The sequence below is a fragment of the Fimicolochytrium jonesii genome, assembly GCF_025526975.1.
Source record: "Fimicolochytrium jonesii strain JEL569 chromosome Unknown EV422scaffold_1, whole genome shotgun sequence".
Taxonomy (NCBI): domain Eukaryota; kingdom Fungi; phylum Chytridiomycota; class Chytridiomycetes; order Spizellomycetales; family Powellomycetaceae; genus Fimicolochytrium; species Fimicolochytrium jonesii.
The window spans coordinates 769,910-795,297 of NW_026515668.1; the positions used below are offsets into that span (position 1 = coordinate 769,910).

General features: G+C 52.9%; 10 protein-coding genes across 10 annotated transcripts; 4 read left to right on the forward strand and 6 right to left on the reverse strand.

The window, feature by feature from the left end:
• Positions 1-511: 511 nt before the first annotated feature.
• On the forward strand, positions 512-1,764 carry EV422DRAFT_480775 (Peroxin 13, N-terminal region-domain-containing protein; the record flags this gene model as incomplete). Its single annotated transcript, XM_053067303.1, has 2 exons — positions 512-699; positions 792-1,764. Coding segments are annotated over 2 exons (1,161 nt in total), but the record flags the coding sequence as incomplete, so codon positions are not given.
• Positions 1,765-2,418: 654 nt separating this feature from the next.
• EV422DRAFT_10936 (P-loop containing nucleoside triphosphate hydrolase protein) lies at positions 2,419-6,134 on the reverse strand. The gene is made up of 17 exons (XM_053064583.1): positions 5,721-6,134; positions 5,114-5,654; positions 4,976-5,029; positions 4,787-4,906; positions 4,582-4,719; positions 4,383-4,508; positions 4,188-4,312; positions 4,041-4,130; positions 3,914-3,973; positions 3,682-3,840; positions 3,505-3,609; positions 3,348-3,429; positions 3,187-3,252; positions 3,037-3,125; positions 2,862-2,961; positions 2,702-2,772; positions 2,419-2,625 (listed from the first exon to the last, which is right to left on the reverse strand). Exons 1-17 carry the CDS (start codon positions 6,021-6,023, stop codon positions 2,560-2,562), a joined length of 2,295 nt encoding a protein of 764 aa, XP_052930040.1. The 5' UTR covers positions 6,024-6,134; the 3' UTR covers positions 2,419-2,559.
• Positions 6,135-6,978: 844 nt separating this feature from the next.
• On the forward strand, positions 6,979-7,272 carry EV422DRAFT_485807 (uncharacterized protein; the record flags this gene model as incomplete). Its single annotated transcript, XM_053067378.1, has 2 exons — positions 6,979-7,038; positions 7,102-7,272. Coding segments are annotated over 2 exons (231 nt in total), but the record flags the coding sequence as incomplete, so codon positions are not given.
• A 1,526-nt stretch (positions 7,273-8,798) lies between these two features.
• EV422DRAFT_11061 (wax ester synthase-like acyl-CoA acyltransferase domain-containing protein) lies at positions 8,799-11,198 on the reverse strand. Its single transcript, XM_053064594.1, has 3 exons — positions 10,513-11,198; positions 9,686-10,422; positions 8,799-9,619 (listed from the first exon to the last, which is right to left on the reverse strand). Exons 1-3 carry the CDS (start codon positions 10,855-10,857, stop codon positions 9,010-9,012), a joined length of 1,692 nt encoding a protein of 563 aa, XP_052930042.1. The 5' UTR covers positions 10,858-11,198; the 3' UTR covers positions 8,799-9,009.
• EV422DRAFT_11060 (uncharacterized protein) lies at positions 11,197-13,942 on the reverse strand. The gene is made up of 8 exons (XM_053064593.1): positions 13,812-13,942; positions 13,622-13,743; positions 13,467-13,554; positions 13,246-13,399; positions 12,569-13,181; positions 11,997-12,504; positions 11,760-11,923; positions 11,197-11,679 (listed from the first exon to the last, which is right to left on the reverse strand). The coding sequence occupies exons 1-8, from the start codon at positions 13,815-13,817 to the stop codon at positions 11,607-11,609; spliced, it is 1,728 nt and encodes a 575-aa protein (XP_052930043.1). The 5' UTR covers positions 13,818-13,942; the 3' UTR covers positions 11,197-11,606.
• A 303-nt stretch (positions 13,943-14,245) lies between these two features.
• Positions 14,246-14,732, forward strand: EV422DRAFT_562856 (mitochondrial import inner membrane translocase subunit tim22; the record flags this gene model as incomplete). Its single annotated transcript, XM_053071999.1, has 2 exons — positions 14,246-14,386; positions 14,448-14,732. 2 exons carry the CDS (start codon positions 14,246-14,248, stop codon positions 14,730-14,732), a joined length of 426 nt encoding a protein of 141 aa, XP_052930044.1.
• A 188-nt stretch (positions 14,733-14,920) lies between these two features.
• On the reverse strand, positions 14,921-15,718 carry EV422DRAFT_511453 (bola protein). Its single transcript, XM_053069008.1, has 2 exons — positions 15,424-15,718; positions 14,921-15,363 (listed from the first exon to the last, which is right to left on the reverse strand). The coding sequence occupies exons 1-2, from the start codon at positions 15,620-15,622 to the stop codon at positions 15,215-15,217; spliced, it is 348 nt and encodes a 115-aa protein (XP_052930045.1). The 5' UTR covers positions 15,623-15,718; the 3' UTR covers positions 14,921-15,214.
• Positions 15,719-15,868: 150 nt separating this feature from the next.
• On the reverse strand, positions 15,869-18,175 carry EV422DRAFT_511454 (uncharacterized protein). The gene is made up of 7 exons (XM_053069009.1): positions 17,625-18,175; positions 17,408-17,555; positions 17,148-17,318; positions 16,823-17,061; positions 16,575-16,748; positions 16,398-16,512; positions 15,869-16,328 (listed from the first exon to the last, which is right to left on the reverse strand). The coding sequence occupies exons 1-7, from the start codon at positions 18,053-18,055 to the stop codon at positions 16,194-16,196; spliced, it is 1,413 nt and encodes a 470-aa protein (XP_052930046.1). The 5' UTR covers positions 18,056-18,175; the 3' UTR covers positions 15,869-16,193.
• A 320-nt stretch (positions 18,176-18,495) lies between these two features.
• On the forward strand, positions 18,496-20,305 carry EV422DRAFT_511458 (large-conductance mechanosensitive channel). The gene is made up of 9 exons (XM_053069010.1): positions 18,496-18,764; positions 18,825-18,850; positions 18,916-19,079; positions 19,160-19,190; positions 19,273-19,322; positions 19,393-19,410; positions 19,476-19,550; positions 19,637-19,650; positions 19,736-20,305. Exons 1-9 carry the CDS (start codon positions 18,543-18,545, stop codon positions 19,847-19,849), a joined length of 714 nt encoding a protein of 237 aa, XP_052930047.1. The 5' UTR covers positions 18,496-18,542; the 3' UTR covers positions 19,850-20,305.
• EV422DRAFT_511463 (armadillo-type protein) lies at positions 20,283-25,283 on the reverse strand. The gene is made up of 10 exons (XM_053069011.1): positions 25,044-25,283; positions 24,800-24,969; positions 24,516-24,726; positions 24,135-24,451; positions 23,771-24,079; positions 22,006-23,709; positions 21,392-21,941; positions 21,207-21,323; positions 21,055-21,126; positions 20,283-20,990 (listed from the first exon to the last, which is right to left on the reverse strand). The coding sequence occupies exons 1-10, from the start codon at positions 25,089-25,091 to the stop codon at positions 20,535-20,537; spliced, it is 3,954 nt and encodes a 1,317-aa protein (XP_052930048.1). The 5' UTR covers positions 25,092-25,283; the 3' UTR covers positions 20,283-20,534.
• Positions 25,284-25,388: the final 105 nt, after the last annotated feature.

Consider the following 25,388-nt stretch of genomic DNA (forward strand, 5'->3'; position numbering starts at 1 on the left):
GCGAAATTCTACCAAGTGCGGGTAAACGGCGGGAGTAACTACATACAGAGTCCATTCGGCAGCGTTGTTAGGTTGAGGATTGTTTTGAGGGGGGTGGGGTGAGGGGTGTTGGGTAAGCGGAGGGAGAGTAGATGTTGATGACGCCGGTGTCGGAGCTGGGGGGTGGGGGGAATCGGGTTAGGTGTGTGCGAGAAGGGGTTTGATGGGGATGAACTCGTTACCCTGTGGCGATCAAGTCGGTGCTGTAATATGTTTGTCAGAAAGTAAGGCGACGCATAGAAATCACGCCGTCACATGTCCTGTGGTCCTGTTGGCTCAGCCCTTGGCTCTCACAACAAGCTCAAAACCCAACAGAACTTCCAGCTGCCGAGCTGCCCAGGATACATTTACTCCCATTTAGACATCCGTACCTTGGCGCATCTCAAGACAACGACGCAAAGCAGCAACTGGTTGGTTATTAAGGACTGTGCAGCGACCAGCCCTTTGAGAACAAAGCTATTACCTCCGCCAGATGCCTTCACCTCCGAAGCCTTGGGAAGTTTCTGGAGCCGCAGGAGGGGCAGGTCCAGTTCCAACCGCAACAACAACGAGCGCTGCGCCGGCGAGTGCAGCACAGTCAGGACAAACAACGGCTTCCACTGCTGGTCCACCTCCTGTACCAACGCGACCGGACTCCGCTTCTGTAGCTTCCGCTGGTAAGTTGCACTCCTAGCGGAATTGCGCCTCAAGTATTGTGATTGACGATGCTGTTTTCCTGTAGGATATTCTTCGACCATGTCTGGTTACAATAGCGGGTATGGCGCTAGCCCATACGGAAGCCAGATGGCCAGTCAATACGGAACGCAGTATGGGGCAGGTTATGGGTCAACACTGTCGCCTTACGCCTCCCGCTACGGCGCAGGTTCAACATACGGAGGATACGGGTCGACCTATGGAAGTACATACGGAGGTGGATACGGAGCAGGAGGATACGGGGGCGTCGGGGGCTATTCGAGATATGGGGGCACAGGCTACGGGACTATGCCGTACAATCGATTCGGCGGAGGTCCGCCTTATGGACCAGGCGGGCCCGGGGACATGCCCCTATCCGCGCAACTCGAGCAATCCACGCAGGCCACGTTCAATACCCTCGACTCGATCGTGCAGGCATTTGCTGGGTTCGCACAGATGCTGGAGTCGACGTTCATGGCCACACACTCGAGCTTCATGGCCATGGTCGGGGTGGCTGAGCAGTTCGGGAACTTGAAATCGTACTTGGGCCAGCTATTCTCCGTGATGTCGCTGTACAGACTCGCAAAGAGGATATACTGCAAGCTCACGGGCAGAGCGCCGCCCGTGGACGTGGCATCGTTGAACGCGGATTCGTTCAAGGATTTCCAGGAGGGGAAAGATGGGAAGAAGCGAAGCAAGAAACCTCTTTGGGTGTTCCTCCTGTTCACCATCGGGATTCCTTACGCAATTTCGAAGCTCTTCCAGCGTCTGCAAAAGCAGCGATTGGAAGCGGCTGCCAACGCTCCCGAGGGGGCCCTCCCACTGGTCGGCCCCGATGGAAACCGTCTAGGCCCGCAAGAAATCCGAAACCTCGATTTTGGCCGCGTCCTCTACGACTTCAATGCCGAGAACCCCGGTGAATTGTCCCTGCCGAAGGGGGAGATTGTTGCAATCTTGAGCAAAATCGACCCAGCCACAGGCCAGCCGGGACTGTGGTGGCGAGGCCGCTTGCAGGCGGGGCAGATGGGGATGTTCCCTGCCAATTATGTCGAGTTGATACCCAAGAAATTCCCCGTAAATGATGCGGAGATACTGCAACCCATGAGGGAAGCGCCGCAACCGCCGACTTCATTTACTGGTCTTGGGGCTACCAACCTCGCTGCCCCAACGACGGTACCAACCGTATCACAGCTAGCTGATCCCGCGCAGCCGGCACACATTCCGCCTCAGACAACCACCATACCAGCACAAACACCACAAGCCATACCCAGCCAACCGCGACCCGCCACCCCATCGTCAACCGTCTCCACACCATCACAACAGCTCGCACCACCAAAACTTCCCCCACCAGCGAAATCCACTGCGCCCAAAAAGCCATGGGAGATAGCAGCATCAACCCCGCCGACTTTCAAGCCGCCATCTTCCATGGGCAACGGTTCCCTAGCACCAGCGACACCCGCCGCGGCGGCTCCGCCGGGCCCAAAATCGGACCCGCTGCCGTTTGACCCGGCGGAAATCAACGAAGGACCTGAGAATACGCGCTTTGGACCGTCGCTTGTGACTTGACGAGGGTATGCTTGAAATTTTTGTTAGTCTGCAACCTTGGTGGTCTTCTATTCTCCCCGTCACTTGGCAAGTGCGCCATATTTTGCGCTTGTCTGCCTGCATAGTAGCATTCACGTGTATTCACAACCTCATCCATCGAGATGAGGTGGAAATTTTGGTCTTCAGATAGGGTTCCGTAGCATATCGCCAGATCCCTTTGACCCTCTTGGGTCCAACGTTGCGAATATGTTCCTGGCATCATTTGGCTTTGTATTGAGTAGAGAAAAATACACCACTCTCGTCTTATTTACCCACAACGACCGATTTGCGCACGCTGCCCATTGCGTCGAGTACATCTTGTTTTGAGATCTGAGAGAACGGCACGGGCGATCAATTAGTTCCGGGGCCTGATGGGTTCCAGTAATGATCATGTCAGGAATCTCACCTGCTGACTGTCCAGGTCGATTCGAAGCCTTCTTAAGGCGGCTTCGCGGCATATGCTTTCGATATCGCCACCTGTGAAGGGCAGGGGGACACGCAATGAGGCCAGTTGGTCAAAGACATGATTGGTGGTCCACTGCTGAAGTCCTGTTGGTTTCCCGTACCTGTGTATCCCTCCGAGATCCGCGACAGCTCATCCACGTCCTCCTCCGTCAACGTATTGGGCATCGTAGCCAAAAACCCGCTGTAAACCTCTCTCCGCGCCTGGATCGCCCCCACAAAAATGATCAGTTTCCCGAATCCAAAGCAAAAGCAAAATGCACCTTTAGCACAACTCACCTCCAACCCCGGGGGCCCCACATGTATATGCTCATCAAGCCGGCCCGGGCGCAAGATGGCCGGGTCTACGATCTCCGGTCGGTTTGTGACTGCATAGCAAAGACCGGTGAGATGTTGGGTGTATAGAACGACGATGGGAATAGTACGGACCTGCGACGATAAAGATTGTGTCGTTGTATCCACCCGCGGAGGATTTGGAAAGGACTCCGTCCATTTCTGAGGTTAGGTGATTGAGTGAGACAGAGTCTCAGAAAGAACAGGTAGTGCAGGTGGAGCACTTGGCGAGCAATAAACACCAGACGCAAACCCACCGACTAAGAAACAAGTAACGATCCGCTCTCCCGTATTTTCGCTCGTCGAGTCCATTCCTCTTCGAGGCACCAGCATATCGATCTAATGACGCATGTCCTTGTTAGTATCGACAGTCCCATGCAAACTTTCTCGCAACTGAAAGCGTTTCACACATACCTGATCAATCAACAAAATACAAGGAGCGTTCGCCCGAGCCTGGGCAAAGATCCTCGCAATGTTGGCTTCGGACTCGCCGATCACTTTGGAGCGGATTTTGGGGCCCTACAAGCGTCAAGCAATATCATGAATTAGTACAAAATCAATCGAACGCGGCAAAAACATAGCGAAGCCTACATCAACATGAACACAATTAAACCCAGCCTCATGAACAAGCGCATAGCTGAGCACGCTCTTCCCCACGCCCGGCGGTCCATGTAAGAGGACGCCTTTTGGCGGGTTGATGCCCATTGCTGCATAGCTCTCCAGGTGCGTGAAGGGTTGTAGAATGGAGTTCTGTGGAAAACATGATATGTATCAAGGTAAATCACCAGCATTACTGTTGCAGTGATACGTCCCAGCCACCGACCTGTATCCGTTTGATGACTTCGCCCATGCCGTACAAGTCAGTGAACGCCCGTTTGGGTACCTAGAACGAAAAGGAATCAGTGATCTTCTTGCGCGGGAGTGGGAAGACACATGTCGTGCAAACATACTCGAGAACTCAGTTCCTGGAAACTAGCCGGTTTGACCAGCTCCAACGCCCTGAGGAAGTCTTCCAGTGCGAGAGTGTCTGTGCTGGGGTTCTACATTTTCATGATGAGCACAGTTTGAGGGAACAACGTAGGAATCGATCAACTCACACGCTGCTGCCACACGAATACGGTCGTATGGCATAAACTCTGCAAGTCGGCGCCTACGAAGCCGTGCGTGACGTCGCTGATTGCTTCTAGGATCTCCGTCTTGTTGGTTGGTGAGAGCGGCAGTGCTTTGCAGATGGTCATCGAGCTTGAGACAAAAGGTGAAGAAGGAGAGGCGGCAGCACAGGGGGTGAATACCTTCGCATAACTTCTGAAGGATGCTGAATCTTTGTCGTGCGTTGATCACGTCAAGCTCGAGAGCATTATTCAATCTTCCTGATCGCAGTAATGACGGATTGATGGTGTGGAGGCGGTTGGTTAAACCTGTTCGATGCCATGAAGGGTTACCCAATGTGTAGGCGATGGCGGAGAGAAATGCCCGCTTCTCTCTACTTGCATATGACAAATACTCCTCCAGCTGAGGGCGTCGAGGTGACGTCGCTGTTTGCCGTAGAGTCTGGCGGTTGCTGTTGTGGTGGGTTGTTTCTTGCATCGAGAATGCTCATAAAGATGGGAAGAATTTTCGCAGCCATCCCTGCAAGTCCATGTTTAGAAGGGTATCCTGCATCACCCCTCACATCTCGGTTCCAACTAACCCTTACTGCTCTCCGATTTGCCGGCCTTCGACCCAATGGCATCAATATCGTCCAGTATGAGCACAACAAGAACACCAGGGTTATTGTCAAAGAGGTCATGAAAGTACACCTCAGCGTCTCCTTCGCCTGATTGAGGGGCATCAGCAACGTTGTTGTTTTGATATTGTATTGTAGTAAAAAAACTATAACACATACTGAACTGGAATAGGTCCGCACAATTTATGTACTTGTAGGGTAAACCAGATCGTTCTACGCACGGCAATGGTTGTAGATGCTCAACCTTATAGAACTGCGAGCACTCATGACTCTCACAACAATAACCACCGCACATACCAGCAAGCATCTTGGACAACAATGTCTTTCCCACGCCTGGTTTTCCATGAATAATGACGCCCGACGTACGCTTGTGTTTGAGATTGCGATATCCGACTGCCGTGAGGCTATCCACGTATCCATAGAAATTATCGATAAGTCGGCGAGACACTTTCTCCGTCCCTGGAACTTCTTTCACAATTTCTTCCACCCAAGTCTCCCGAGGTCGTAGACCTGATCTAAGCTCCTCTATTGTGAATGTTGGCGGCTTGACGACGAACACCGTGTTTTGATCAACCATTCCCACGTCCACATCGCAGCTCTCTTGCTTGCCATAGCCCTCAACTCGAAGAACGGAATACGCCGACTCTGCTACCAAAAGGGTGCCCAGCTGCTGTCCGACTGTCACGTAGTTTCCCAAGGCAGCCTGTCGGAGAACGGCTCCACTGCTTGCAGTATGCCGCACGTCCCATGTTCGGCCTGAGCCCTTTCCCTGCGCAACTCCCAGCTTGATTGGAACCAGTGCCATATGGACGGTTTTAGCTCGTGGGACCGCTGTCGCCTTTTGTTCGTACAGATCAGAGAACAAACTCCCACGATAACCAGTATCGAGACGGCGAACACTCACCAGGAACACGTCGTTCACAATGACAGTGTCACCTTCCTTGCAATTCAAGGAGCGAGCTACCGAAGCAGTTAGTGCGCATGACAAGCCGTCCTGCTCCGGCCCTAGCCTTAAAGTGACATCTGCCGCCTGCGAGAGACTTCCGACCCTGATCTTCGCCGCCGTTCTGGTCAGAGGAGACACTTGCTGTTGCACGTTTGCGCAAGAACCCGACTTGAAACGCTTTCCCTGAAAGGTAGCACTGCGCGAGAGCCATATGACATGGTCCCTGCAGTCTGGGAGGACCCGCTCGACGACGACCTCCATCCTGGGTGATGAGTGTTTCGTGGTAGCCGTTCCAACCTCTCCGATCCAGAACTCAAGAGGTTCTCAAACCTCGCTCCCACGGCGCGTGCAAACTTTCTGTGCAAGCGGCCGATCATCAAACCGAGTCACTGGGGCTTCTCGTGTCGCGAAAGCGCTTCAATCGCAACGCTTTCATCAGGAACGGCGAGAGTTTCCATTCCCGCGCACCATTCGGCCTGAATCGTCGGATAGCACTGCATACAGTACAGTCCCCGCTTTCGGTCGCAACAGCGTCTCGTGTCAGTGCTTGCTCAACGCTAGCTCCAGTGTACAGAAACGACTTGAAAGTCTCGATCTATCGTCGCCTCGCGTTCACCCTCATCTCAAGTTTTCGAACTAGGCGGTGCGCCATCGTCCCCGCATTTACTCTTGGCAACGCAACGGCCCTCTGACGACAACGAGCCCATCTGGAGGCCACTGCTCCCTATCCTGAGCTATTTATCCAGCCTTCCATGAACAAGTCGCTGAATTCAGGGGATGCTGCCCCAGAAGGGGCGGCGGAGACTAGGAACTCTGTCCTGGGAATTGATGTAAGTTTTCGTCAGTTAATTGGGCCAGACGCGGAACCTCGTGGCTCACTTCGCTCGTTTAGGGTCGGAACAAGATACAGTATCCATTCTCAGACGCTGAAGAGTCCACAGATGAGCTTGGTCCGGCGCGCAGGCAGGGCGAGCGCGTGGGGAACGAAGAAGCTGACTATTCGCCTCGCTTGCGCCCAACGGAAGACGCCGAGGATTCGGAAGGGGTGGAGCCAGTGCAGCTCGGAGAAGCGGAGAAGACTATGAAGAATGAGCAGGTGATAATGTCTGGATACCTTTACAAGAAAGGCGAGAAGCGAAGGGTAAGGCAGATTGCGGAATTTGTCTTACGCATCAACAGAACTGATGACATGAATTGATTTTTCATCTCACAGACATGGAAGAACCGATGGTTTGTCCTGAGACCCTCGCGTCTTGCTTACTATCATAGTGAAAAGGTAACTCATTGCGATGCAGCGCGCTCCCGAAATCTCTCAAAGCTTAAGATTTGGTCACTGCAGGAATATGAGCTGCTCAAGATCATCGACTTGCATGACATACATGCCATTGCTGAAGTAGAGCTCAAGAAACGCTCCAACGTCTTTGGCATCGTCACCCGTGGACGAACATTCTATGTGCAGGCGGAAACGACGGAAAGCATGCAAGACTGGATGCGGGCGATAGGATCCGCCCATCATCGCATCACTTCGACTGCAGACTCAAATACATCAGGGCAAGAAAGACTTTCGTCCACACGTCGATCGTCACATGCCCAATCTGGCGGGTTATCTCCAACCAATGGTCCTCCCGCACCACAACGGAGAACGTCGAATAATCAAATCCCATCGACGAAGGAGGGTGATGTGGGAAGTCCACCGACCGACACCGTCGAGCCAATACATACTAAGGCTGGCGCAGCTGCGTCGTCAGCAAACACAGAATCAACACAGCAAGCCGCAGGCCCTTTATCAAACGAAGATTCGGGCCATCAGGCAGTTAGTAACATCCAGTCCCATGGAAAACCTCAATCTTCAGATTCTCTCCAGCGAGCTCACCGGGATACATCATCGCAGACATCCAATCCCGAGTCCGTGCAGACAGCGGACTCCTTCCAAACGAACACCACCACGCCATCCTCAGTCTTCACCGATCTGGCTCACTCGTCCATCGGAACCCCCGAGACAATCCTGCACGCTCATTCCTCTGCAAGCTTCGGCGCCCCTGGTGCGCAACCATTAAGGTCCGTCCCGGGCAGACTCGGCAATGGCTCAGCCCCCACCATGGGCATAACACATACCCCTCCCCTCCTATTGGACACCTCCACCACCTGCGCCACCGCCCCTCACCACCCCAACGTCTCCTTCGCCGTCGACCGTTCAAGTCGAGCCAACTCCGCCGCGTCCACTCCCGCATACGCAAACCCACAAGGAGACAACACATCCAGCAGCGACGACGAAGACGGACAACGAACGCAGGAAGAGCTTGAAGCGGCGGGGATCGGTGGTGGACCTATGAACGACAACAAGGTGATTGTGCAAGGATACCTCGAGAAACGGGTGAGCAACAACTATAAAAAACTGGCGACGCACAAGAAATGGAAGAAGAGGTGGTTTGTGCTCAGGAATGGACGGTTGTTTGGGTATAAGAATGACGGGGTATGTATTGTCGGTGTCGCCCATTCCCTATGATACGAAATGAAACTCATTCAATTTACGTTTCAAAGGAATACGTCGTAAAACGCCTGATACCACTACGCTCCGTCGTCGACGTCCTGGAAATCGACCCACAGGGCAAACACCATCTTCACTGTTTCAAGATCGTCCTGCCCAAACGACAGCTCGTGCTGTGCGCGTCATCCGAGTCCGAATTACGGACGTGGATCGAGGGGTTGCAGGCTGTGCACGCTGCGCTGAGGAAGGCGCAGGTGCATACGCCGACGGCTTCGATGACCCAGCAGCAGCATGCACATGTGCAGGTCCAGGTTGAGCAGGTGCAGAGTACTGCGTGATGCAGGATCTCTCTCGTCTGCATATGCGCCTCAATCTACAGCCTTCCGGAACCTTGTACATATCATAGTAGGCTGCTCTTACCCATCACAAAAGTCGTACATTCTCAAAGCAAGCCAGGAAAATCAGCTTTTGGGGAAAGCGGCTCTATTGGTTACATACGTGTATCTGACATGACAGAAGAGTCTCTAAAAGACGATGCATTTTCATTATATGAGATACCTATACTACTACTATTTAAGGCGGGATTAGCTCAATGAGCGACAGTGAGATGGGAATAAAATTAGGTGTATGCGTTTCTAGGGGGTTTCTTCGACTAACGTTGGAAAGGGGGTTCACGGCCTATGTGGCATTCAGAGCGGAAGTAGAGATTCCAAAGTGTCCACGATGTTGACAGCAAGAAAGCAGAAGGCAAGAGTCCAATCAGACGAGCTTCTTGCTCTCCAACATGACGGCCACAGGGGACTCGTCCGCGACGCTGCGAGGCACTTCAATCAACGGCGCATCAGCGGTAGCCGTGATAGCAGCCACCGGCGTCTTCTGAACCTTGACGCCATGCTCCGCGTCAACCTCCTCCACCAGGGCCAGAATGATCTTCTCAAACTGCCTCGCAACGTCCTTCGCAGCGCCCTTCGCAAACACACGGCCCTCCTCGGTCTTGAGCACATCGCCCTCGTGCAGGTCCATGACGACGGAGAGGGTAACGGCGCCGTTGTAGGTGTAAGCGGCGCAGGATACGGTGTTGGCGTTGGCTTGCGGGATGAAGGCGACGGTGGATTGGATCGGGTGGCCGGCCCAGCGGAGGGTTGTGTTGGGGCCGGGAACGTTGGTCAGTACGCCGTGGAGTTTTGTGGTGGTGAAGAGGGTGAGCTTAGGGACGGAGTTGGGGAAGGCGTAGCCGGGGCCTTGGGCTAGGTAGTGCACGAGAGCTTCCGGGCTCTGTTTGCCCTTCGACATGAGGGAGTTGACCTTCTTGATGCGCTCGCGAATGTCCTTGACTTTGTTGGGCACTCCAAGCACGTATCCGGAGGACCTGAGAGGAGCGTTACGAATAAGAATCTTCCCCAAGAGAACGAGAAATGAGATCATGAAAGCTCACCTGTTGCTAGCGGACGTGTCAGCCGGGTGACGCATGGACGTAGGGATCAACAACCAAATAGCGTCGTCGCCCTTGTCATGCTTAGCAGGCGACAAGACCGACTTGGCGTGCGCGTCCAGAGCAGCGACAACACAAGCAGTCAGCACATCGTTTACAGAGACACCGAGAGCGTTCTTAATCTTCTTCACGTCGTCAAGGCTGGAGTTAATGGTAGTCCACGCAACTTGCTTGCGACTGGTCTTGTGGTTGCCGACAGTGTATAGCTTACGTCGGCTGATGAGGAATCGGGTGATGTTGGCGAGGTACATGTACAGACCGACCAGGAATGTGAAGAGGGCGACGTAAAAGCCGGTGAAGTGAGCAACGGCACCGTGAGCGGGGCTGTGCTTCCTGGCGGGCGCCGTGCATCCGTTGACAGCGACCGCCTTGCCATCAGGCGAAGGGGTGGACGACCGGCTGGGCTCCGGAGTAGACCGGCCGCTGGCGTGTCCTGCGCTGTATTGCAGGGAGGAGATGTCCTTGATTGTTGGGTCGAGGCTCGCAACGTGAGAGATCAGGGCGCGGACGAATCCTTGTCCATCGCCAATAGCGTGGTGGGCTGTCCACAGAAGCGCCTTCTTTCCGTCCTTCAAATTGTTGAACCAGAACGCATGCCATAATGGCTTGCTGGTGTCCAAAAGGGTTGTGTGCAAAGGAGCCACTGCTTCCATGAATTCGTCATCACCTCCTGGAGCGGCCTGGAGGAAAAGAATGCGTATTTGGTCACTATGATGAATCAACGATGCACGGAAACCATCGATCAAACCGATCTAGAACGGAAAACTTACCACTTCGATAACGGTGAAATGATCTTCCAAGTCGTAATCCTCAGCAACCTCCCAGTAGGGCCTGGCAAACACTCCGGCAGGACGCACGAGTCTCTGCCTGCACCTGAGCGTATTGTCCACAAAGCTGGCAATATGACCTTTCATGTCCTGCTCCGTTATCTCCGGACCAAAGGTATACAAGCCCGACACGTTCATGGGTCGGATTTCGTCCTCGACAAAGAGGAAGATGTTGTCGTGACCCGAGAGGTACTCACGGGTCTGGCTTCCGTTGACCGCGGTGGTCAATTTCTGGGCAGCCTTCTCGGCGACTTCACGGCCGGTGGTGAGGGTTGTTGATACAGGCATGGTGCTTGTGGGTATTCTGGATTCTGAAAATCAAACTGTGAAAGAGGACGGTGGAAGAGACTTCCCTCAGTTTATGTAGTGTGCGCAAAGCGTTCAGCGGCTGAACGGCACAAAGGTGCTGATAGGATAGGTTTTGTAATGCGGACAATGGCGGGGTTTTGGACTCCTGAGGTCATGGCCTTCGCGAACGGTATGAGTTGAGCCACGGTGGCACGCCAGACGGTTTGCTTGAACTTCACCGCGGAAGCCGAAATTACACGAAGAAATTTCGCTTTGGCTGCTCGGCAGGCGCGTGGGAATTTGAACAACCGGCGAAGGGAGACAAGCCTTTGCAGGCTCCGCTACCCTCCGCGGGTAATTCATTCAGATGTCTGACGGACAGAGCCAAGCCAAGGTCAGGATTGCATGCAGTGGTACTGTACAGTATACTAGCGGTCGATGTCTTTACCAAGTCAACTTCATCCTTTAAACGCGTCAAACTGTCATCAACGCTTTTCTTCTACGCGATACCTGCTTTAGCAACGGCTTGAAAAGGATTATTTTCTCAGCAAATGAAATACACAAGCTTTCCGAGAACATGATGGGTTACGTGTAAAGGTAAAAACAGTAATACTGATTCAGTGAAATGGGGGTAAGCCGCTGCCATTGAATCATGGCCTCAACTGAGATGTCGCCAACAGGCGATTCGCTCAGACTTGCGCTCTGCCTCTCCGACATCCAAACATTCGGATGCGCTTTCAGTGCTTGTTCTATCGAGTTTGGATGATGCCAGCGTTGATCAAAGTGCGGATCTTGGCGGCTACTGCGGGGTTCTTCATGTGACTAAGGTACCATAAGAGAAATGTTAAAGCCGACGACAGTGCTAAAATCGATTCCAATTTGACCCCTCTCTGGATACTTACTCTTGAGCAGCTCGCGGGTCTTCTTGCATTTGCTTCAAGATGCTCTGCATGACGGGGTCTGCCATAATCCTTTGCACCTCAGGGTCCTCCATCGCGCGCTTGAGGGTCTCTTCCCTGTTACCACCGCTTTGGACCTGGTTCAATCCCTCGTATGCCTTGTAGATCTGTGTAATCCGGAAGATGAATTTCGGCCCTCGGCGGTCACGCGACGACACATGCAGTTCCAGTATCACTCACCTGTTGATCAATCTCAGCCGTGTGCTTGCCGTCCACATCCTTCTCCTTTGCTTCGTTGCACATGTCGATAGACTTCATGTATTCGCGTTTGGCGAGAAGGATTGCGGCTTTGCGAATATACGCCTTCACGAAGTTGACGTCCAGGGCGATCGCGGCATCACAGTCCTTCTCGGCCTCAGGGAGAGCCAGCAGCTTGATGTAACATGCTGCACGGTTGGAGAAGTTCCTGGGGTCCGCGTCGTTCCTCTTGATTGCCTCGGTGTAGTGCTTCACAGCTTCTGGCCAGTTCGAGTTCTTGAACTCGACATTGCCCTTCTCACGGGCCTCATCTGCAAGCTGTGGGTTGCGGTACGCCTCCTTTTCCCGAACCGCCTTCAGCTTTTCGGCTTCCTTCAGTTTGGTGAGGATGTCGGGAGTGCGGTGCTCGGTCAGAGACTTTTCATAGAACCTGATTGCGTTGAGCAAGTCGTCCTTCTTCATATAGCAGTTACCAATACGCCCGAAAGCCCTGCAAAGTGGACGCATTAGCAGGAAGCGGGTCCCAAATGAACCTGTCCAAACCCGTTACTCACTTGGCAATGATTTTATAGTCTGCGCGAATTTCCCGTCCAGCCTCGACCGCCTCTTCGCAAGTCTTGATACTCGCGTCGTAGTCACCGGCCTCAAACTGAGCGGCTGCCTTATTTGTCAGAACAGCGATGTTCGTCTGGTCGATCTCGAAGGCTTGGTCGTAGTGCGAGAGAGCGCCAGGGAAATCGCGCTTCTTGTATAGCTGGTTTCCCAAGTCCTTCTCCTTGTCACTCTCTGTGCGCTTCTGCTTCTTCTCTTTCTCTTCATCCGTTAGCGACTCGGGCTCAGGCTCGGGGGCTCGGGTCGATGGCGTTTGTTGCCTTTTTGGCGACTCGGATCTTGGGGCTGGTGGAGTGTATGCAGTGTCATTGGCGGCAGCATTGGCGGCAGCAGCTGCATCCTCGGGATTCGTGGCTACAGTCGCGTCCAGACCCATTGCGGCCATCATGAGAGTCATGATGCGCGGGTCCTTCATGTACAGGTTCATGTTCTGGGGATTTCTTTGGATATCCTGAATCTTCATCATAACATCTGGTTGAGCGATGATGCTGGCCACTTTCGGGTTGCTCATTATCTTTGCGAGACCGGCTGGCCCGAAAATGTCACCAAACGGATCTGATTGTAGGATCGCAAGCGTCAGTATGAAGCTGGCTGATGGTCAGAAGCAACATCAGCTTACTTGCTCCCCCGTCGCCCATAGCGGCTTCCACCTCATCCAGTGCCTTCTTCAAAGGCGCATTGTTGGGGTCAACCTGCAATCCCGCCTTGTAAACCTCGGCGGCTTGCTCAAGGTCGCCCAGTCCGTGCAGAGCGGCTCCCTTGCGCGAGTAACCCTTATATCATTGAAACTCCGCATAAGCTTTAGCTCTTTCAAATCGAAGGTTGCGGCACCTAGCCTACCCTTGGCCAGTCAGGTTTGATCTCCACTGTCTTCTCTGCATCCTTCAAGGCCGCCTCGTAGTTCTTCAGACTTGCGTATGATGCCGATCTACATAACGTGGAACGTAAGTAAAAGTCATTCCGAAGACTATTCGCACACAGGCCTGAAGGCCCACCTGTTAGAGTAAAGAACATGGTTGTTTCCGTCAAGCTCGATGGCCTGAGAGAAGAACTTGATAGCTTCCTCGAACTGTCCAGCTGAGAAAGCTTGGTTCCCTTGGCTTTTGAAATCTTCGGCCTATAGTATAAACGCGGGGTTCAGAGCGTGGTCGTAGATCAACAAAAACCCAAGGAAGAAAGTCTCACCGTCATTTCTACTGTAGTATCAACAGGATGGAGTTAAAGATTACCGTTGCTTTGTGTGGGTATTGACTATCGCAGTCCAGTCTAGTTTCGTGGGGAATGTGGAGGTTCGCCAGAGGTCGACGGGGCCTTTCATATGGTCCTGTTTCTCAACGAGTCCCTCACGAAATTTCGACGGGCTTCCCGAATTTTCCATTCCGCGCCTGTGCTTTCGCAATTCACACTCAGCGAACGCACTACAACAATCCGACGACCAGGAGCTACAGGCAACGACGGGGTATACCAACGCTCTGCGACAACGACGCGGCGGGATAGTACCAGAAGAGCGAATATAGTGTAGTCACCATCACGGACCAGAAATTGCGAAAACGCTTCAGAAAACCTTTAACATGAACCAAGCACCACAGCCAAGCGGCCCCTTTGGGAACAATGACCCAATGGCCATGGCCGCACAGGCTTTCATGGAGTCCTGTCCTGCCAAGGTTGTGCTGAGTGGAGGAGCGGGTTTCGCTCTCGGAGGAGCCTTTGGAATGTTCATGTCGAGTGTGGACTGGGGAATGAATACGGAGGAGTTCCAGGTGCGTCAAAGAGCAGCGATGTCGCTTTCTTTGGAGGAGCTCGTACTTACAGTTTTGGCAGAAACTATCCACGAGAGAACAACTTAAGCTCACAGCAAAAGACATGGGAGCGAAATCGTTCTCGTCAGCGAAAAACTTCGCCGTGGTCGGAGCAGTATTCGCTGGGACAGAGTGTGTGATCGAAGGGTATAGGGCGAAGAACGACATCTGGAACGGCGTATCTGCGGGATGCATTACGGGAGGGGTATTGGCGGCCAAGGCGGGACCTCAAGCCGTCGTGGGTGGATGCCTGACGTTCGCGGCGTTTTCGGCCGCCATTGACTGGTGGATGAAGAAGGACGACTAGAAACGGCATCGGGAGGCTCGCAGAACCTTCCACCGTACGTAGAGTATGGAGGTCTTTCCGCCCATTTTCGGCAAACCGCTTAATATAGCCCCATGCATTATGAGCTGTCTGTACATAGATTTACTCCGCACGTAGTCCATTCCTGGACTTGAATAACTTATTTCAATCGAATATAGAGGATATATAGTAAGCTCCCACTCTCGTTCGCAACTCTTTAGAACTGTAGCGACTCTCTGCTCGACCGACGGGCCCGTTGTGTTGGACGAGCTCTACCTCAACCCGGATCCCGACATATATACAGTACATGCATCCGACGACTGTCTAATGTACGTCTTTCGCTTGTTCGGCATTTCCCCTTCGGTCCACTTCCGCTATGCAGGTGTGATATTCGTCGTACATATGTACCGTTGAGCCGCAGGACAGCTTTTGTATTCCCCAGCAGCTCGCTCAAAGACTTTCGATAGATCTTTGCGTTTGGAGTCCTAAGCAGCCTCTGTTTTGATTTGAATGCCGTGCATGCCTTTGATGTCCTCCCTCAGGATGTCGGTGACCATCTGGTGTTGTCGTATCAGGGGCTTTCCCTTGAAGAGGGGAGAGGCGATCTGGACGGCGTACATGGACCCACAACCACCTAAAAACTGAAGTTGAGAAAAAGAAGACTAAAAAGCAAAAGCATGGTACTCCATCTGACCTGAAATATCCGAAACCTTCAGTTTCGTCGCCTGTAGCTGGTTGGCCAGCTTCTCATGCAATGTCCTCTCTCCCTCCGTGTACGCTGGGTCCAGGGGGGCAACACCACCAGGTTGACTTGATAAGAGCCGGCTACTTGCAAGGGGCGCCTTGAGCAGCGACCCTCTTGGCCGCAGTATGCTCCGTGCAAAGAGCGACATTGCGTATGTTTAGTTATGCAGAGTGCAATTTGGAGAGTGGGCAGCTTCCCTCGTTATGGGAGTCGTCGAAGGTCTCCAATGGATGCCAAAGCGTAGGTTACGACGGCATGAACGCGGTCAACACATCTTCGTGGCCAGCAGAAGTCACCGGCCGGCTGCGACGACGAAACGCCTTGACCAGCATCATTGAAATTGGGAGCCGCTGGTTCCCCCAGCGAGAGAGCGAGCGGGACCAGAGCGGGACACCTTAACCCTTTTGGTAAGGATTTCAACGTCGTAACCTTTACGTTTTGGAGAGAACCCTCACAGGGCTGCTACAGTATATCTACGGTGATGTGGAATCCCGGGAATGTGCCCAGAACTGGACAGATCGGGCAATCCTAGCTCCACGGAACAATGTGTAGCCATGTACTGTATGTGTGTGGTTATTACGGTAATACAGTATTATTTCGTGCGCGGACACCAGCAGGTTGCTAGAAGGGAAGTCCCGGATGCCTGTTGTCACACCAATCTCCTGAAACCTGCCCATCCCAAATCCGACTCCCAACCCACCAATACCCCGCTCACTCTCTCAACAATGACAAACCCCAACAGTCGCCGTCTTCTGGTACCCAACCCGCGGCACCATCTCAGTCGGCTTCAGCGCACACGCCCCCTTATTCGCCTGTCGACGTGCACACGCCTGCGTCGGGTTTAGGTGTGCCATCTATCATGGATATCGAAGATGTTAAATTTCTGCTGGCAAATGAATACGATCTTGGTGGGGAAACCTTACGGGTGATTGCGCCGTCTGCACATATATGTATTTATTCCCCCTCGTAAACCCGGACAACTGCGGCTCCACACCTTCCAAACTGCCCAAATCCCGCCGTTCCCTTGGTGCCGCGAACCTGCAAAAAAAAAAATCAGATCAATCCCCCACTCCCCGTTCCCACCAATCCACTTCACTCACTGATCCCCCGTCTCAGTCTTGAACCTCCCCACCGAATCCGCGACGTCAGGGAAGATATGTGTCGGATTGTTGCGCACGCTGCCCTGCGGTTCTTTGGAAGAGAGGGCGAGGTCGGGGTGGTGGAGGAGGGTGGCGAGGGTGGGGTTGAGGACTGATTTGCGGTTATGGTGCAGTCTAAAAAAAAAATCAATCATCAATCAACACATTTGCCCACGTAATCGTAAAACCGACGCAAACTAGTCACGCACTGGTAAGTACTCCTCCCACACCCCGGATCCACCATCCCTGCCCACTCCGCCGACCTCCGTCCCAGCGTGCGGTCCAATTCCTCCTGCGACGGCAGCGCCCGTGCGCCGCGGGGTGCGTCGGCGTCGCGGAGGATGTTGCCGTGGTGGGAGCGCGTGTACCCGTCTTCGTCCATTCGCGCCGTCTTGTAGGTGTACCAGGGACGGGAGGTGGGGGCGGGGGTTTGGCTGGAGAGGGGGGTCTTGGGGGGGCGGCGGGTTGAAAAGGTGTGTTAGAATGGGAACGGTGGTATGACAGGTGGATTGATATGAGCATTTTCATACATACCGTGAACCGATCATCGACGTCGTTACCGAACCCCTTCACATGCCCCACATCGTTCGTATACCCGCTCTCTGAATGGAGGACATGGGATTTGTCGAAGGTAGAGTCTTTCAGGTGTAGCCGGCGCGCGTCGTAGCTGGTTTTCATGATCGATGGGTCGGTTTTCCAGTGGCGCTGCGGTTAACGATGAGGGGGGTTCGACGGCGTCGGTAGATGCGCAACAAGAAAAGACATAGGAGAGGGATGAGCTCAAGATTGTATACCTCTTTATCAGAAATGACGCTGAACTTTGGCGGCATGTGCGTAAACCCTGATTCCGTGAAATGGCTGATGGGCACGTTGAGGAGAGCGTCGGTCTCTTGCGGGGGTTGGAACTGTGTCTTCTGTGACGTCTCAAATGGGTTGGGAATGCTGCGTGAGACATGACTTGTGAGCATCGATTGTTTTTTCTCCAGAGGACCCGCACTCTCAGAGACTCACTTGAACCCCGGCCCTTCATCCACCCTCTTATCATACTCCACATACGGCACCACATTCCGACTATACCCCGAACTATCCTTCCTCATCCCACTAGGCGTCGTCAGCTTCACCGCGCCGCCCCATCCAACTTCGCCCTTTCCCTTCCCTTGTCCATTCCCACTCTTCCAATGCGCCGTATTAAATGTCGTCGAATACCGCGTGCTGTAAAAATTCTGCAGACTGCGTGCCGGCCCGCGCGAGCAGACGATGATGGGTGTTGGGCCGGTTTCGCCAGGGGAGAGGACGTAGGGGGCGGGTTTGAAGCAGGTGGAGTGGCGTTGGTGGAGCTCGGACTGGCGGGTGGGGTCGAGGCGGTCGGTAGTGGGGAGGTGGGGTAGACGGCTGTCGCCGAATTTTAGTAGGTCCTGCGGCGAGACGTAGTCGAGTTCCATTGTTGCAAGTATCTGATGGGGGACTAGCGGGTGATGCGACACCTTACATGTACAGAGGCTTGTGTCCAGCGATGCAGCAATCTCGCAGAATGAAATCGAAAATCTGTCGTATACAAAAGTTTCAATAATGCCTTCGAAAAATGCATTACCCCCCGGAGAATTTAACAGTACGGAGGCCAAAACGTCCGTAGGTTCCGACTGGAGCGTAGAAATTGACAGCGTGTTCAAGTTAGTAGGAGTAGCTCAGTAACCCCACCTAGTATCAAAGTTCGTACACAACTGGCCGATGACTGTCATTGACTTCTGCTGGGGCACAAAATTTCAAACCGCGTCGGAACCTGCGTTTTGGCCTCATATTGTAGAATGTCTCCCAGCTTACGCTAGCGTGCGAGGACCGAAAAGCCGAAAGTCCGATCCTGTCAATGCAGGTCTTGCTAGGTGTTCGCAACGCTGATCTTTTCGACTACATGTACGATAGTGACTTGCAATGAGCAGCAAAGACCCCTCAACGGCGAAAGCAAAGCCAATGCCTATCGGGTCTCGCAGAGTTGCCCCTAGTCCCCCGGACAGCAATGGGAGCTTGACAGAGCATCTCGTCAATGTGAGCCATGTGCTGAAGGAAGAGACATTGAAATCTGGGCATGCTGTCCACTCAGTCTACCTAGATTTCCACAAATTTTTGAATAGAGGCAATGTGGTTGACATGGCGGTAAGTGATCATGCTCAGTCGTTTTCGAAGCTGCGATCTTTCGCTCACCGTTTCTTATAGGTTGGGATTGTCATGGGAACAGCATTGTAAGAGCGATCACAAGAAACGCCGGCAAAAGCCGTTCCTTAAAGCATCTACCTTTCTCCAATAGCACAGCAATCGTCACATCCCTCGTCAACGACATCTTCCTTCCGATCGTCAGTCTTGCCTCGCCCTCATCCCAGCTATCCAACCTGTACATTTTGGTGAGATGCCCCCAGAAAAACGGTGTGACTACGCCTTGCAATAGATCAACATATAACACGCCAGCGGATGGTAAGCTTCTTTGCAATCCTCAGTTTAGTGACGGAGTTTTCTAGAGTACTCATGTGCACGGGGCTTCTTCTCGACATCAGCGAAGGCAGCGGGGGCGATCACATGGAACTGGTAATCGTCCTCCTGTGAGGGATCTCGAAGCTGGAGATCCTGACCGCTAGCGAGTCTGACCCGTCGATTTGCACGCTCGTAGGGGAAGCTTTATCCAAAATATCGTCAACTTTCTGTTGATATCGTTGATTGGTGCGTGGAATCGACTTCAAAGGCGACCAAGATGAATCGCTAATCCATTGATCCTGTCACGATCAAACAGTCTTCTTCATCGTCAAAGGTAGATCTGACATGAATCTAGCACATTTCTGTGAAGCACTCTCAAATCCGACCTGTTCCAATCAGCGTACGCAAAAGCGTTTCGAAGCGATGAACCAGTCAAAGCGCCTTCAACGAAACCTTGCGCGATGTGCACCAAAGGTACGCCCTGTCGATGGCATTCGTCGTTTGTTTGCTTCCGCATTGCCTGCAATGGCCCTACTAACATCCACCTCTCTGCTTTGCAGACATTCCGCTCAAGGTACGGTCCCTCGATGGCCTCCGTCATTTGTTCGCATCCGCATATCTGCCATGGGTTTACTAACCTCATTTTTCGACATGCCCAGGCCAAACGCTGCCCAGAGTGTACGGCTGACGTTCTGGATGATGGAAGCGGAAACAACAGTAGTCACGGCGACGACCGGTCTATCGAACGAATAGAAATGTCCCGAGCTCGCTGATGTACGGGTGTGAACTAACCAACAAACTTGGCCGCCGTAGCGCGGTCCAACTGATCCATTCCCAACGGCTCTATCTGGGATCATCTACGTAGCATTTAACGTACATTGCGACACGAGGGGGTTGTCTTATGGACTAACTAACTTGCTTGTTGCCCGTCACTTCGCATGAGGCGTCTGACACCTCTGTCGCGCGATGGACATCCTAGTTTTATGGGTCAGTCATGGACTACCAAGCAACACCCTTTGCAAGAATATATGTACACCCTCCCCACATACCTCTTACAAACTCACAATGTACGGGTTGACATGTGGTTGCTCAGGGAAATTGAATGCGGTAGGCGGGTTTCAGCTGTAGTGTAAGCTCGTAGTGGAGCTGCATGTGGAGGAGGTGCCGGAACGGGTAGCGGCGCTGCAATGACTTGGCAGCCTGGATATCTAGGGCTCCTCCCCCTGTGGAGGGGTCCCGGCAGTGGTGCCGCTTCACAATCGGGGAGTACCACCACACTCGCCGATACTTAGATACAATCCAATATCACCATCATTTCAGTAGACTCTTAGCGAATACCCGCTATAATCGAATAAGCTGCTATATGAAATCAGAGGGGAAAGAACGCAAATAATGAACGCTGGACGACTACCTAGCCTATGCGAAGGGGAGGTTTCCTACAGCCGAAATCACGCCGCCTCAAGATAGATCCATCGGTACTGGACATCCGTTGCTCAAGAGGCCACCTTGGGCCTCAGCAGCCACAATGGCGGCCACTGGACTCTGCGGGCTCTGGATCTCCTTCAAGAAATCAACAAAGCGGGGACTGACGCCGCTATCACTAATCTTCGACAGGATGAGAGCGGTCCGAGCCGCGCTCCGGATGAGCTCGTTGGTCTTCTCGACCTCTTGTTTGACTGCGTTCGACTTTGTCTTCGTGAGCAAGGTGGTTTTGAGGGGTTCAACCATCTCGTCGAGTTTCTGAGCTACAGCGGTTGGTGACAGGTGGGACAGGCGTTGGAGCATCAGATGTGACAGAATCTTGATATCTTGAGACGGGTCGAGTAGCCCGCTCATTACTCTTTGCAAGAAGGCGAATACGTCGAGACGTGACAGGCATGTTTCAATGAGTGTGTACATGCACTCGTAGGCGGCCTGGGAGAGATGGAGTCAATATCAGGTTTAAGTTCTGGATTCTCAGTCACAAAGAGCTACGTACCTTCCTGGCGTCCAGCCCGTCGTCCACTTGATGCTTAAAGGGTCCCATCTCGACAACATGGATCAAGTTGGTCTACAAATGGAAAATATCAGCTCGAGTAAGCCAGAAGTATACTGCAACAAGCCAGAAGTGTACTGCGATCGAAGACTTACGTTTACAACCGTTTCTTCATACAGGAGAGGGAGTAGTTCAGGGAGACTGTCTTGGATCAGGTGTGGTTTGTTATGAGCTGCCGAATTCAATGTAGCCAACGACGCCCTTCGGACATTCTGAATCACGAACGGTTGCGTTAGTCGGTCGAATCACAATAAGTGGGAAGATGTCAAGCTGGACTCACCAAATCAGTGTCCTTCACAAGTTTTAAGAACTGCGGTAATAGAGGTCGGAGAAGAGAGTCGAAATCATCATGCTGCGTGTGCTCTGTGAACGTGAACCGAAGCGCCGTCACGACAGTAGCTCTTGCATGTGCATTCGGGGAAGAGAGGCGGGATTGCAGATCGGGCAAAAACGTGCTGGGTTGCGACAGCGACAGTTTTCCAAGGCACTCGGCAATGGCGTTCCTAGTGGTCTCTTCCGCTGTTTCTTCCGTATTTTGGAAGAGGAGCTGCCATAACTCGGGTGCAAATGAATGCAGAATGGCCGTAGATTCGGGAGAGGCTTCATTGTGCGAAAATCGCGTGATGATTTCTTTGAGGGACACCAGAACCAGGTATCGCCTTTTGCCTCCCTCTCGCACGGTTTGAAGCACGACTGGCATGTAACGCTTGAGGTTACCCAAGGCGATATTCCCGAGCGCGAAAGCAGCGGCCTGTTTGATGTCCTCGGAAGGAGATGCGAAGAGATTGAGCACGATCTGGTCAACACTCTCATGCTGCGTGGCAAGATCCCTGGAACACCGAGGTCAGTTATCGTCGACGAAGACATAGTCTTCCGAAACAGACCCACACTCACATGTTCCGCCCAACGTCACCCAAAGTCAAAAGACTGACATAAAGCGTGTTCTCCGGGGCGCTGTTCTTCTCGACTTCCGTGATGAACTTTTGCACAGTCGCATTACCGCCAGGGGAAAAGTTGAGGCACAGAATGGCTAGCGACTGCGCGATGATCGACAACGCCTGCTTTCCGCTGGCCAACCCATCTACCCCTGAGGTGACCGGTTTGAGAAGAATCTGAACGGAGTGCTCAAACATGTCACTTCCGCCGATCCGGACGATGGCTTGCCAAAGCTGTGTCAAGCTGTCGAGTCCCGGACCCGCTCCCAGCAAGTGGGGCGATTCCATGATCATTCTCACGATTTGCGGCTGCAACTCGTTTTTCACCACTGGCAACACGCGGTCGTTCGGGCCGTTGAAAATGATAATGGAAATAACGTTGATCGCCAGTGGGAGAATATGGAGATCCGAGTCTGAAAGAAGTGGGCGAACCTCTGCCAAAATTTGAACGTAGATATCTCCATGGATGACTTTGCCGTATCGCCGAATGAGACTCTCCAATGTCTGGAGGCTAGCAACACGGAGCTGCCGATGAGTTTTGCGCAGGTACGAGGCCAGTTCCGATACGACTTCAGGAAGAACCGGCGAAAGGTCAATAACCTTTGTGCTAGTGCTTTCGGCGAGAGGGCTTTCAGCGATGCTCTTAATGACGCGCACTGTCGTCAGCCGCGTGAGCTCGTTCTTCAAGCGATCGACAAGCAACGGCAGAACGATGGACTGTATCTGATCTGCGGGCAAGAGGTCACCAGCTTGCGACAGAAGTACTCCCAGAGCTATAATCGACCGTTCCTTGACCTCCAAATCCACATCCGCTGCTCCTAGGCGTTGCAGTGTCGTCTCATATATGGTGCTTAAGTAATCGCCGAATTGAGGCTGTGCCAATGTCGATACGTCATAGCGTTTGCTGTCTCCATCGTACGAGATTGGGCGGATGACTTTAACGAGCTCTATCACAACCGTCAAGGCCTCGGCGGTGATCTTGTAGAATTTGTCTTGCGCCGCAGAAACGATGAGCGGAACGAGCTTGCCCAGGTGTTTATGGAATACGGTTGGCTTATGGGTGAGGAAGAGGATCCGCAAAAACTCCAGAACTCCAATCTTGACGTTCGAGTTCGTAGTCGCTTTCACGGAGTGCGAAGGACTGGTCGCCAGTGATATCTCGATTGCTGGCATGAACAGGCCAATGCTCGACTCCAGACCTCCATCCAACACGCGTACCAATTCTCTGAGTAGATGGAACCCGGCCTGGCGAACCGGCACCGATTTGCCTTTCAGCTCCTTGGACAAGATTTTGCTCAGTCGGGGAACGTTCTGGCGCAAGAGATCTCGGGTCGTCGGCGTCTCGTCAATCACCATATCCGTGGCACCGGGGGAGACCCTCCGGCGCTTACTCTCGGGCCCATTTCCGACATCACGTGCCTGGGCCTTCTCGGAACCTGTTGCTACTCCAGTTTGTCGAATGAGGGTGGTGAACGTGCCCAGGACATCCACGCGGACGCTCTCTTCCCTCTCTTTGAATCTGGCAATAAGCGCAGGCGCGACAGTCTTCAAGAGCTCCTCAAGGAAGTCCGACCGAGTCCCAATGATTGATGCCAGGAGCTTCGAAGATCCCTTCCGAACTTTCCAGGAGACGTCATCCTCGTCCGAATAATCATCTTCATAGCTGAGTGTGAATGAGCTTACATCCTTCAAAAGTGCAGATGAATTCTGTGCTGTACACTTACTCTTCTTCCTCCTCTTCGTCTTCATCGTCATCCTCATCGTTTCCGTCCTCTTCTTCGTCCCCATTTTGTTGATCAACATCCATAGCATCCTCGTCAGATTCAAAGTTCGGGTCGTGCTTCAGATATTTTAAAGCTATGGCGATGACCTTAGGAATGTGGGGCGTCATTTCTGTCGGACAACGTAAGACAAAGGAGTCCAATGCATGCAGGCAGTTTTCTCGTAGCTCGTCGTCATTGATCTCGATGTACTGAAAGACAAGTGGTAGAGCATCGTCGAGGTGCTGAGCTAAGCGAGGCGAGCTGTAACGACTATTTCCACGTGTCAGTCTGTTGTCCATCCGTACGAGGTGTCTCCACATCTTACCTCAGCGCGGCTAAGCATCCAATGTGCGTCCTCAGTTTGTCGTAATCAGAGGAGCTGCTCCGCTGCTGCAGCTCGTTCAACACGGCTTTTACCAGCTCCTCGAAAAGCTCGTCCGATAGATGAGCGACCAAGTGCCCTAAAGCCGCGGTGGCTCGCTTACGAGCTGCTGCTCGTGAATGGTTAAGAATAGGGAATAACGTGTTTTTGATGGATCTCTGTAACTGCAATCCGCCGGGTCCTAAAGCGAGGGATTGACCGAATCGACTCAAAATCTCGGAAAGAATGTCGATAACGTCCAGTTGTGGGTCTTTCACATCCTACAAGCGCAATGTCAGCCAAAAGCGCCATGATGAGCACTGACGAAAGCAACTTTTAGCATACCGGGGAAAACTGTTGCAGTAACTTGGGCACAAGTTGGCTCACAACCTTGCTTGACACCGGCGAGTCGGAAGGCAGCTCGATCACAACGGTCTTGATTCCGATGCCAGCAATGTCCCTCAGGTCTTCACGCTTATCGGTCAAGAGACGGCAAAGCTGATCAACCACCTCTTGAAGCTGATTCTCATGAATCTTCTTCACTAGTGGTGCGAAACTGTGCACTCTGTCAAGAGGAGTCCGGGACACTCCTCGTCCCAACATACCACAGCTGGATCGCGAACACATACCATTTCACCGCTACGTTTTGAACCTCTCCATTTGAGTCTTCCAGCAGCTTAATAAGCGCTGAAACAACTTTCTTCTCGTTGACGTCTTCCATTTGGAAACTGTCAGACTGGAGAGCTCCCATAAGATCATTGGTCGCCATCCACCGGTAATCCGGATCGTGATGGGACATCTATTCAGAGTGATTGATACAAGTATAATGAGTACAAATCTCCTTGTGAGGTTCAACGACTATCGCCAACGTACCTTGTCAAGGAGACTAGCGACCAAGTAAGGCCCCGTGGGGTTGACCATCTTGCCCGTCGAGATTGAGAGGCCTTTCCGTTGACGCGATGTTCGGACGTCCCTGTCCACTTCTAGCTTCCTGAGTGCCTAGATCTTGTATATACTCTCTCGAAGGAGGAGCTTTGTGTATGATACTGGGTCGCTTTTCGATGGTGGTCTGGTCGTTGGCGGATCGTTTTCCCAGGAGTCAGGATCGAGAAGGTGACTCGGATTTCGACGTGTCGCGGTGCCGACTGCATGCATTGATCGCTGCATTGATCGGCGAGCCTTGAAGTGGAGCTCCGACTCCGCTGTGGAGAAACCAAT